General features: G+C 27.6%; 3 protein-coding genes across 4 annotated transcripts; 2 read left to right on the top strand and 1 right to left on the bottom strand.

Annotated features, from left to right (window-relative positions):
- Nucleotides 1-259: 259 nt before the first annotated feature.
- On the bottom strand, nt 260-805 carry LOC139992563 (histone H2B). The gene has a single exon (XM_072013511.1). The coding sequence runs from the start codon at nt 716-718 to the stop codon at nt 347-349; it is 372 nt and encodes a 123-aa protein (XP_071869612.1). The 5' UTR covers nt 719-805; the 3' UTR covers nt 260-346.
- A 2,372-nt stretch (nt 806-3,177) lies between these two features.
- Nucleotides 3,178-3,681, top strand: LOC139997802 (histone H2A). The gene has a single exon (XM_072021754.1). It carries the CDS (start codon nt 3,265-3,267, stop codon nt 3,637-3,639), a length of 375 nt encoding a protein of 124 aa, XP_071877855.1. The 5' UTR covers nt 3,178-3,264; the 3' UTR covers nt 3,640-3,681.
- Nucleotides 3,682-4,943: 1,262 nt separating this feature from the next.
- On the top strand, nt 4,944-12,176 carry Rn-tre (Related to the N terminus of tre oncogene). 2 transcript variants are annotated; one of them, XM_072021734.1, is made up of 8 exons: nt 4,944-5,302; nt 5,782-6,014; nt 6,087-6,410; nt 6,504-6,691; nt 6,766-6,926; nt 7,217-7,537; nt 7,608-7,746; nt 8,515-12,176. In XM_072021734.1, the coding sequence occupies exons 2-8, from the start codon at nt 5,860-5,862 to the stop codon at nt 8,940-8,942; spliced, it is 1,716 nt and encodes a 571-aa protein (XP_071877835.1). In that variant the 5' UTR covers nt 4,944-5,302; nt 5,782-5,859; the 3' UTR covers nt 8,943-12,176. The 2 variants fall into 2 exon arrangements, with proteins under 2 accessions (XP_071877835.1, XP_071877834.1); XM_072021733.1 differs by having other exon boundaries at nt 4,945-5,380.
- Nucleotides 12,177-12,421: the final 245 nt, after the last annotated feature.

Genomic DNA, 12,421 nt, shown 5'->3' with positions numbered 1-12,421 from the left:
TAGTCTCTAAGGCTTTTGTCTTTTCACAGTTTTCTATATTTTATGCTTATTAAAAACATATTTATGTAAGATTTATGTATTAAGTTTTTGGTATTAATTAAGATATGTATGAATGGAAACATTCTCAAACCATTTTCAAGACATCATCCTATTTTGTACTACAAAACAGTCATAATGAATTTTAAAAACTTTTTGCGGATATACAAATATGTATAACTTATGTTAACTATATGTGAACATTGTTCCAACATTAATATAATTTGGTGGTCCTGAAAAGGACCGTTTCGTTTGCTCATTGATCTTAAAATTCAATACCAGTTTATTGTATCAATTTAGATATATCTTCTTATTTAGAGCTGGTATACTTGGTGACTGCTTTAGTACCTTCGCTTACTGCGTGCTTAGCCAATTCACCAGGTAACAATAGCCTCACGGCAGTTTGGATCTCTCGAGAGGTAATTGTAGAACGTTTATTATAATGCGCCAATCTTGATGCTTCAGCAGCAATACGTTCAAAAACATCATTAACAAAACTGTTCATGATGCTCATCGCCTTGCTAGAAATACCAGTATCAGGATGCACTTGTTTCAGCACTTTGTAGATGTAGATAGCGTAACTTTCCTTCCTTCTCCTCTTCTTCTTTTTATCGGCTTTGCTTATGTTTTTTTGAGCCTTACCGGCTTTCTTTACAGCTTTTCCACTTACTTTTGGCGGCATGTTGAATACAGAACGCTTCAAAATTCAATACTTACAGCGATGTAACCGTGACAAGAGTCGGTTATAGAGTGCTTATCCAGCGCCAACCCTTCCTTTATATAGCCAAATCACGTAACAGCAGCGCGCCAATCAGAGCACTTCGTGCTCGCTAGATGGAATTCCTCGCCACGCGATTGGCGCGCTGCTGTTGTTGTTACCTGGAAATTGATTTCATAGAATGTATTCCACACATGGTTACGTGCGTTTTTATGTGCTTCAAACGTTGAGTTATACTCATTTTTTTATAAAAGTGTATTTTTTACATTCTATAAACATTTGATATGACAAAATTAATTCATTATATTTAAATGATAATATGAATATGATTATAATTTTAAACTATTTTACAATGAATATTATGTATATTATAATATGAGATTAATTAATCGAATATTATAATATGATATAATAATTGAAATATAGTGATCTTACTTGCCTTATATGATAAATGAAGAGGCTGAATTAAATATTGGCATAAAATAGATTTTCTTATAGAATTTTGGGTGAATCTGTAGAAGTTGGGATTTGTTATGCAATCGTTTTTGGTAAAATGTTACCTCCAGGTCCAAAGTTTAAATATATGGATTATTTAATGATAATGAATTATCATTAAATAGTTGTACGATAGAAATAAATGTTAAAAAGTAGATAATGAACTCTTTAATAAAACGTAAGTTTTCAGTATCATAAAGTCGATAAAGGAATCGATTTTAGAACTATTCTAAATATATAACCATTGTGAACTTTGTAAGTACTTTTATCAATGAATTTTCAAAACATATCATAAGTAATGATATTAAACTTTATAATAGTAATAATAACAAATGAAAATACTTTGATTCTAAAGTCTATATTATTTCAAACAAAATTATTACATATGTAACTTTATTAAGAAACGACGAAATTAAATTAAAGTTCGTGTTTTTTACAAAATTATACATATACTTTTATTACAATAATGTACAATACAAGTATTGTTGCCATACTTTTATTTATAGCTATACGTTGTATATATTACTATATATGTAATATATAAAAATATTATATATATGAATATAATATTCAGTTTCTTTTTCTCTTATATATCTTATATATCATTGTAAAGAATTGTTCTTTGTTATGTCACACGATTACACATTTTGTGAGTTTCGTAGAGAGCCACAGATGTTCGTATTACAAGCGTTCTAACATTGAAGCAATCGCCGGTTTACTGAAAGAGTATTTTTCAAAAAATTGATTTGAAATAGGTTATTTGAAGTAAAGAATTATAATTTATTTAACTTACTTATATCACCTATTTAACAATTTCTCGTAATGAATAGTTTATGATTCTCGAGGATCTATGACAAAATATTATTTAAATACAGTTATATACAGTATTATTTAACTATTACTTGCTACTATACTATACTTGCTACTATAAAAAAATAATTAAAATAGCGTTGTAATTTTCAAAAATGTCAAATCCTAAGGAATAATATTGTTGAAAAAGTAAAAAGGAAGAAAAGAAAAGAAAGTTATGAGATATATGTACGTACATATTTACGAAATTTTTATGGAAATTATTTTCAAGTAGGAATTTCGAACAAAGATAGTTTATGTAGAAATATTTAAGTAGATCATAAATGAATCAAAACGGTTATACATATTTATATAATAATCAACGAACAATTAACATCACGTGATGTATAAACTATGTTAAAATTATTTTCACCAATGAATTGTTAAAACATATCACAAATAAATGTATTAGATATAATAACATTATATGACATTTTGAAAAAATAAACAAATTTTATAGAAGATAAATAGAAGTATAATATTAATCAAATATTTTTATAGCTATAAATATATCTAATAATAATATTTTATATAAATATGTACACTCGTATACCACATAAATTTTCTATTTTAGATGGGAATAATAACACTATAAATTATTTATCTAAATAATATGTGCAGCCTGTAGAACTAAATAATTACGTATGCGTATATCTTGTATAGATTTTTTATTTCACAGAATAATAGTAAAATAAACTATTACTCAAATAATTTTCGCAGACCATAGAACTAAATAATTAATAACATATTTTTAATGAGACAATAATACTTTATATATGCTCGTATACCATATAAATTTTCTATTTTATAGAATAAAATAGAAAATTCCCATTTAAATTTTCTGTCTCATAAAATAACACATACTATTATAAACTATTTACCCAAATATTTTTTACAGGTTATAGAATAAAATAATTACATATGCTAAAAGAGAAAGAGCGCGAAAAGAGAGAGAGAGAGAGAGAGGACATAAAGCGGTTGTACGAAACATCTGTTTCTTGTCACCAATCACAATAGAGCTTGTTAGTGATTGGTCCGGGAGTAGGTATCGCTGCGCCTATAAATAGCTGCAATGGGGAAAGTTGAAAACATTAGCTCTCTGCTTGTTGCAGTGAACAGTTGTAACGTTAGTGATCTGTTTGTTTATATTCAAGAGTTAACCAATAATGTCTGGTCGTGGGAAAGGAGGAAAAGCTAAAGCTAAGGCGAAGTCTCGTTCGAACAGAGCTGGACTGCAATTTCCAGTTGGTCGTATCCACAGACTTTTGAGAAAAGGAAATTACGCTGAAAGAGTCGGTGCTGGAGCACCAGTTTATTTGGCTGCAGTTATGGAGTACCTGGCTGCTGAAGTTCTCGAATTGGCGGGAAACGCCGCACGAGATAACAAGAAAACTAGAATTATTCCGAGACATTTACAACTTGCAATCCGCAATGATGAGGAATTAAATAAACTTCTGTCTGGTGTTACCATTGCACAAGGAGGTGTTCTTCCAAATATTCAGGCTGTACTTCTGCCAAAGAAAACAGAGAAAAAGGCTTAGACTTCAGATTAATAACAAAATGGCCCTTTTCAGGGCCACAAATACTTTAGTACAGGGGAACATATCTGTTTTAAAACAATTTCTATTTTAACGAAAATTTTTGATACTAAAAGTATTTGATTAAATGAAGTAACATTTATTTTGTATAGGAATTCCATAGATTTATGATACGTGAATTTTTTATACTAAAAGTATTTGAATAGTTAAAATAACAAATTTATTTTCTATAAGAATTTTATAGATTTATACAACACGTGAATTTTTTATTTTTAAGAACTATTAGAGTAATCGAAATTACTTTTTATAGGTCTGTAACGATACATTAGGAATTTTGAATATTCTTGCAAAATAAATGTATGTGGGAAGAAAAATTGGTTCCTTTTCTTTGAATTATGTTTTTTCATATATATATACTCCATTTTTAAATACATCTGTTTAGTATAATTTTTATGTTATAATCGTTGGTAATTAATGTTAATGATAAAGCTTCTTTAACTTTAGTATTCCTTTAGTATGCCTTTGTATTCATATTATGAACTTAGAATTTATTTTTATACTGAAGTTTCTTTGCTTTAAAGTAGGTTTTCCAAGAACTTTAAGATTAATTTCTTGTATATCAATTTATAATATATTTAAAGATATTATCTGGTATTATTTAGTTCTAGCAATAATCTTAAGAAAGGGAAATTGAGATTACAATATAACTTAAATGCTGATAATACACTAACCTAAGAATGCGCCATTGGTTTTTTGCTGTAAGAACCTATTACTAATACGATGAATTACTTAATTAAAATTAAATAAATTATGAGTCTATAACAAGTTCTACAATTATGTCGATAATGAAAGAGAGGAATTCATTCATTTTCGTCACCCTTCACTTCTTTTTCTTTATTACATCTGAAATTTAAAGTTTTAATTTGCGACCTGACTTATCTTACATTCTAATTATCTAATTAAATATATATAAAATTGTTCTTATATAAATTTCTAATACATATTATAAGATTTGTCACAAGTAGATCTATGGCTTAGGTATCTATAAATAGCATTTATAAATAAATAAAAATAAATTGATTATACATGGGATTCACAATATTACATTGCGATTTCTGAAGTATAAATCTGATAAGGAGTAGAGATAAACAGAAAGTGTCTATAAGGATATTAACAAGAAAATTTGTCTACATCTCAAAACTATAAATAGGATTTTTATTTAAGTATATAAGACTGTTCATTTGTAGGTAGAATAATTGCAGTATTTTTATTTTAGTAAAAAATAAGTGGACATTGTAAAATAGTTTTATGTATATGCAAATAGCGTTAATTATAAGTCGATAGAACATAAATTAGTTGAGTTATATGTTTCGCCACGCAAACATAAAGATTATACTCGACAACACACCTTAGTGATACTAAAATAATAATAGTAATAATAATAATAATAAATAAAAATATTGTGTGATAAAGGTGTTTTCAACATAATTCAGATGATAATTTGGCAAAAGCCTTTGTTTAGAGTAAATGCGTTGGCAACACTTATACGTAAAAGAGAATGGAAACATCTAAATCCGACTTGAAGTTGTATGTATGTATGTATGTATGCATGTATGTACGGTAGTTTTGCTGAACGAGTGACTTCCGAAGAAATGATTTCTTATATGTATGTAATATGAAACGAAGAAAACTAATTAATTCTTAAGCATGCAGTGTTTATATTAATATAATCAGTTTTTTAGCGGTAAGATCTAGATTGATTACTAAGAGTATCATTTATTTTCTATGTATATAACCTTCTTCTTGTCAATATGTAGTACGTTAAGTTTAGAACGTCGAAATTTATAAAATAAAATTGCAGTTCACCTTCTCATATATGTATAAAAAAAACAGTGCATTATTTATTTCAACAATAATTTAGGATATATTTAGTAGTTCTTTCTTTATAAGATTGAAATTGCGATTATTTTTATTTAATTTATCAGTGATATATTACTAACAGTTCACAAATGTACGTATTGTTAGAGTTTATGTTGGTATGAAACTGTATATAAAAATTTTAAAGGTTATCAGGATTGTTTATAATATAAAAAAATCTTGTTTTATAAAAGAATATTTTATTAATGGAATTTATTTTTATTGTAGATAACAGCCTAGAGTGAATAGAATCCTCTTAACAAGACGGCATGTTTGTAAGAATCTGGTTGCGAATTCTCACGGGGGATGAATGAGGAAGAATTGTTGAAACGGTCTGCTGCAGAGCGAGATAGAATATTTAGCTGCTACGACCGTGGTAGAGAAAATGGAGCAGAAATCGATCCTTGGGAAGATCCTACTTTTGAAGTATATCATACCACAGACAGATATGGATTCATACAGTAATTATTATAGCAAGGACAGTAATAATATTATTGTTATCTTGTCATTAACATGTAACATTTATATTTTAGTGACAAACGTTTGCCACAAAAACCAGATCCTAATGAGATTAAGACTCACCGGGTGGAAATGGAAAGACTAAAGAAATGGGAGAAAATGACAAAACAATGGGATAGTTCTTCAACTAAGGAAAAATTAAGACGCAGAGTATATAAAGGAATTCCTAATAGATTTCGTGGTCAAGTGTGGGCATTGTTATTGGGTATTAAAAATTTAAAGAAAGAACAAGCTGGTAAATATGAAGAGATGTTACAACTTGCACGTAAATGGTCTACAGAAATAAGACAAATCGATGCTGATGTAGCTAGACAATATAGAGATCATATCAATTATAGGTGTGTAAATTATATAAAAGATTTCTAAAAATGCATAAAAACTTAGTGTACATTTATTGAAAGTTATATTAAATTTTTAATTATTTTCCACAGAGAAAGGTATAGCATAAAACAACGATCTATGTTTTATGTATTGGCTGCCTATAGTATGTACAATATGGAAGTGGGTTATTGTCAAGGGATGTCTGTATTAGCTGGATTACTTTTACTGTATATGGATGAAGAAGATGCATTTTGGGGTCTTTCTGTGTTGCTTGCTGATAAAAAATATACCATGCATGGTCTGAGCTTGTATCATAAATTCAATATTTAAAAATGTTTTGGCTTAATATTAAACAAATATTTATATTTATAGGATTTTATGTTGACGGATTTCCAAAATTAAATCGTTTCATAGAGCATCATGATAAAATTATGAATAAATTTTTACCAAAATTAAAACGGAAACTCGATAAATGCGGTTGTGATTCTATTCTTTATGCGCTAAAATGGTTTTTTGTTGTTTTCCAAGAGAGGGTAAGAAAATATTTTATACTTTGTTTTCTAAATCGTTATAAAATCTATTCTATTAGGTTGTCCTAAAAGTTTCTTTCGTTTTATAAGGAAGTAATAGATGGACAACATTTTTTGTTTTATATTATTTTATTGAATTATGTATGATTCATTTTGTTCTGTCGGACAAAATTTTGTTCCAATGAAACAAAAAATGTCGTGCATCTATTATTTCCTTATAAAACGAAGGAGACTTTTAGGACAACCTAATACATACCATACCATATCTAAATACAATTATTTATTTATAACAGACACCTGTGAGCCTCGGTCTTCGAATTTGGGATATATTTTTATTAGATGGGGATCGCATTTTACCTGCTATGGCATACACAGTCATGAAAATGCATAAACGTTTTCTTATGCCGATGGAAAGTTTAGATGAATTTTGTAATTATTTGCAAATTAAATTAGAAAAAGATTTTTGCTTTGACGATGATACAGTAATAAGTACTATGGAACGTAGTATGGAAGAACTAAAGCGTGCCAAGTTGGATTATCCTGGTCCTCCCTTACCACACGAATTACCACGATTCCCATTTGGCACATTTAAGGAACCTACTTTTGCAAGCAAGGTAATTCATGATGTTTCTAGAAATAACTGATAAAAATAACCTCGTGTTTAATACATATTTTAATGTTTAGGTTGGGAGACGTACTGAAGAATTTAGTGAAGCACAACACGTAATGCGAGAATCTATAACACAACGTAGAGATCTTGTACTTGCTGATGACGGTAGAGAAAGTACAACACCGGTTGAACAAACCAGTTGTGGTCTTGGCGGTGAGTTACGATATAGTGAAAACATAGTACATGGTAACACAGATACTTGCCTTCTACATTCTAAACAAGAGAGTATTATTAAGGATGAGGAGAAAGATAAAAGTACAGATACAGATGAGATTGATATAATGCTTATATATAATACTAGACTGTAAGGTACTTTTCAAAGATAAGGTTCTAAGATTAAAAAGTATGATATTGCTCAATTACGTGTATATATATATATATATATATATGCTCGTAAACGTATACATATATAAATAAAACTTTAAAGAAATATTATATAAGCCATATTTTGAAGTATTATAATTATTGCTATATAATCGTAAGTAAATTTTTTTATATAGATTTAGCATCATTTAAAATGAAACTACACTTGCCTTTAAGATTGTATCAGAAATTTTCATTGATAATTTTTTTATGAAATAAAAAGTAAGGAGTAATAGACTGTGATTATTTTAGAATACTCAGGAAATTTCATACAAAAAAGTATTAAAAGAAAAAAGACTAAAATATCAGTGCACATTATAAAATATTCTTGTTACGTAACAGCAATATTAAATTATGAGAATCACGTTAAACTTAATTGTCAATTAATTAGTATTTCATTCATAAAGAAAAGTGTGAGGCGTGTGTTTTTAGAGACAAGCTTTAATTAATACAGATTTTAAATCAAATGTATTACACTTACTATGTGAAAGTATTTTGTGAAAACACGATTGTTCGGATATCCTGTTGCAGTATAATAAAAATTACATATATGTGCAGGAAGCAAATTCTCATTTGATCCAAGTCTTGATGATGGGGCCTCTCCCAATGGCTCACGCCGGTCATTGGCAGATACATCTGTTACCTCGACAGCTGACCTTTCTGTATTTAGTTCGGCGACACGGTCTCAAGCGTTAGACAATAGTCTTGATACTCAAAGTAATATTTCTAATGCTAGCTCTGGCAGTGGTGGTTTACCCACACCTAGGGCAACGCCTCATCAACCAAGTCCAGATGTTGTACGAATTTATGTACCATATACATCGCCTATGTCTGGCACATACAAAGATGATCTTCCGCGTACACTTCCGCGGTCTTTAGAAACAAATAGAATCCGTATACGTGTCGATCCTGATCAGACACCAATAGTGGAAAATTTAAAACCTTTTTCATTAGAGAGTCCAGAAGTCGAACTAGACTTGAAATAATTAATCTATTCATTCGATAGCTATAGTATTTCATGATGCAGAAAACGATTTATGACATTGCAATGAGTATTAAACGAGGATTTAGATAAACAAAAGTTTTATCATTTGTTTTATTTATATCTACATTGTAATATACATAAAGAAGTAGTAGTAAAAACAAATGTTAATTACAATAGGAATGAGAGATGAATAATGAATGTTGAAACGTGCATATACGTACTATTACCTTATTTCTTTGAAATAGGCGAGAGAATTTAAAGTAAATGTCTTCATCCAGATAGAAATCTGTGTATGTTATATGCACTAATTACGAATAATTGTAACCAATCGTATCGAACGAAACTTATTGCACTGCTGCGATGGCCTAATTTACGTTTATAGTCAAACACGAATTATTTAAAATGTATAATAGAGAATTATCATTTTCAATACATGTATATTATTCCTAATCAAACAATCAACGATATTTTAAATAATGAAATTATATCTATATAACTTATCGCATAATTCTAAAGATAACTGCATAATATTCGTCATACATTCAAGTTATACTTCAAAGAACAATAAGATGATGGAACTTTATGCAGAAGGATAACGAATTATATACTAACATTATTTGTAATATTTAGTAGATATTTGAAAGAAAATTTTGAACTATTATATGAAGATTAATACGAATGTAAGACATTACAACAGAATAACAAATAGGTATGTAAACTTTTAGCGTAATGTATAGATAATTTTTAAAGTATATGTTTTTAAATCCCTCCCTCTGACGAACAGGATATACAAGATATTTTGGGGTATAATAAAAAATTGGCCATCATACATATGTATAAAAATATGAGTCAATTTTCCATAGTAAATGTAATACTAGAAAAAAAGATATTTTTATTACTATGAACATATAAAATCCGTTGAATAACGATTATTATATTTTCAATATTGCGTATATTTCTCGGAAAATTTCTAGAACTATTGATACATTATGTACATTACATTGGTGCGGTATAAAAAGAATATACATAAAGTTCCATACTCTAGAAGTATTTAACAAGCAAATAATTTTACATTATAGATATTGATGGATATTTATTCTTTTAGTATTTACAGATAGATTAACATTACAAGAACATTGTTTTAGAATTTTATTTTCACTCAAATCTTTAAGCGTTGTATATTCTAGATTATTATTAGTTGATGAAGTCATACAAAAGAAATTTGTATTTTATATCTCAAAATATTTAATATTATTTAGCATAAAATCAACTAAAGTTGTCAGGTATTGTTAATAAATTTGAATTTTTATATTATCCATCATTCTAAGACAAACTGTATAGTTTAAATCATTGTTAATTAGTTATTTTGGGAACAATTATAAGTTGGTAACATATTATTTGTACAATTTCAATGTCAACATAGAAATAACAAAATTTTAGTTGATAGATTATCATAAGATAATGATCATATCTTCTCAGAGAAGATACATTCTATTAATGAGTTAAGTACTATACTGCCACAGTAATATTAGTACTTTATTTATTTTAAGTTCCATTTTTTTATAACGATCAATGATATATGTATTGTTGTACATACGTAGTATTTAAAGAAGGAAAAAGGGGAATCTTTCATTACGCAGTACTTGAAATAGATTCCTGAATGAAAAAACTTACAAGGTATTTGTTAGAACTTTTGCCAAGGAATGTGAATACTGAACAGTTTTTCTGATATGCTACATATTTATTGTTTAAATGTACAAAGACATAATTTAGATTAAAGTAACTACAATCGAAAAACGTGCTTCATACTTTATTGGTTCTGTAAAACATTCCTGGACATACAGTATTCCACCATGTATATAGAGTATGAAACTTATTAATTATTGTCGTGATAATATAAACCTGATAGCAATCACTTGTTATATTTACTAGCATAAGGTAATATTTGTTAAATAAATATTAAATGTTAATGGTTCGAATCTTTATTGCATTGTAAAAAAAGATCAACCAAATGATGTACAGTTCTACAGTGATACTGTCTTGTGGTTGCATAATATTAAATTTTCAGGAAAATTGAACGAAGTAAAACAGAACGATTACCTTATATACAAAATATTAAAAGACATGGAATTGCATAGATGCAGAAAGATCTAGCGGTAAATAAAATGAAAGGAAAAAAGAAAAGAAGTTACGTAAATTTACCGTGGAAAAATACATTCCTTTAACTTGCATTAAAATTAAGAAATACAATTCTTCGTCAATTTTTAGGCTTATTCATACTTAAATTGCCATGCTTATACATAAATATTCTTATACATTAAGTTAAAAATAAGTAATGAATATATTCGCCGATCGAAAAACGTCACAAATGCCTTTTATTCTTTGATGTTAATAATGCGAGATGTAACATTAATAAATTGTTCAAACTTCAATATTTTACCTTCGTGAAAGTTTTAGATATGTAATATATCATTTCAGATTGACTAAATTAATTTTCTCAGATTTATTTTTTTATGGATGTATTCATTAAAGTACTTTAGAAACGAATCAATTTAATACTCAAACAGATTTATATAACAAAAAACAATGAAGTATACCATATAATTTTATTCGCAAGTAAATGTATAAATAATATGTTTAAACCAAAAATGATATTTAATATAAAGGAATTAGAGTAGAAATTTGAGACAAGAATCTTATAATGCCTAGAGATTATAACTATAATATGTACCAAGTATTAAGCTCAGTAAGTGATGTTTCTCCTACTATTGAAACAATATCTGTAGACTGGAACATGAATTGTGGATAACTGATTTCACATTATTATTACAGTAAAAATTACAATGCCCTTATTATTGAATAACAAAGTTTCAATACAAGTTTGTTTTACTTAAGTAGAATTTTAAATGGACAAATATATGTTAAAAAGGTGTATTCATGGCTTTGTTCAATATTCACATTCATATTAATGCATTACAGAGATAGATTAAAGTTGAAATGAAATATTTGATGAAACATGTGTATGTATTTAAAGTTGTACTCCGAATCGATATTTTTTTTATACAAGAGTCGGAAAGGCGTACTATATAATGTAGGCTTCAGTATAGTATTTGTAGGATGTTTAAAAAAACAAATACAATTCGATAATTGAATATGTAAACTTCTTGATGCCTGATGACATAATCACGTTGTAAATTGATTGAAATTATCAAAATAATAAATAATAAAAATCGTATATACTTGAATACTTATTTATTTTCAAGAATTTTACTTTTTATAAAATATTCTTTTTAATCTCTACATTTGCATGAAAGAATTATGGAATGGCTATTGTAGCAAACAGATATATTTATAAATCTTAAACAAATGAAAGTGTATATAAAACGAATTTTGATTGTATAACTTAATTTTACTTTTTATTATATTTATCTATTTTCATAGTATATATACAGATACTGTAAAAGATAACTTTTGTAGGAA

This window comes from Bombus fervidus, chromosome 2, assembly GCF_041682495.2.
Source record: "Bombus fervidus isolate BK054 chromosome 2, iyBomFerv1, whole genome shotgun sequence".
Lineage (NCBI taxonomy): Eukaryota > Metazoa > Arthropoda > Insecta > Hymenoptera > Apidae > Bombus > Bombus fervidus.
Note: the sequence above shows the minus strand (reverse complement) of the source record. Positions and strands in the feature narration are given on the sequence as shown.

Coding starts and splice junctions, on each gene's coding strand:
- Rn-tre (XM_072021734.1), top strand. CDS start 5,860: ATGAATGAGGAAGAATTGTTGAAACGGTCTGCTGCAGAGCGAGATAGA. Junction 6,411..6,503: donor AGAGATCATATCAATTATAG/GTGTGTAAATTA, acceptor TATTTTCCACAG/AGAAAGGTATAGCATAAAAC. Junction 7,747..8,514: donor AACCAGTTGTGGTCTTGGCG/GTGAGTTACGAT, acceptor ATATATGTGCAG/GAAGCAAATTCTCATTTGAT.
- LOC139997802 (XM_072021754.1), top strand. CDS start 3,265: ATGTCTGGTCGTGGGAAAGGAGGAAAAGCTAAAGCTAAGGCGAAGTCT.
- LOC139992563 (XM_072013511.1), bottom strand. CDS start 718: ATGCCGCCAAAAGTAAGTGGAAAAGCTGTAAAGAAAGCCGGTAAGGCT.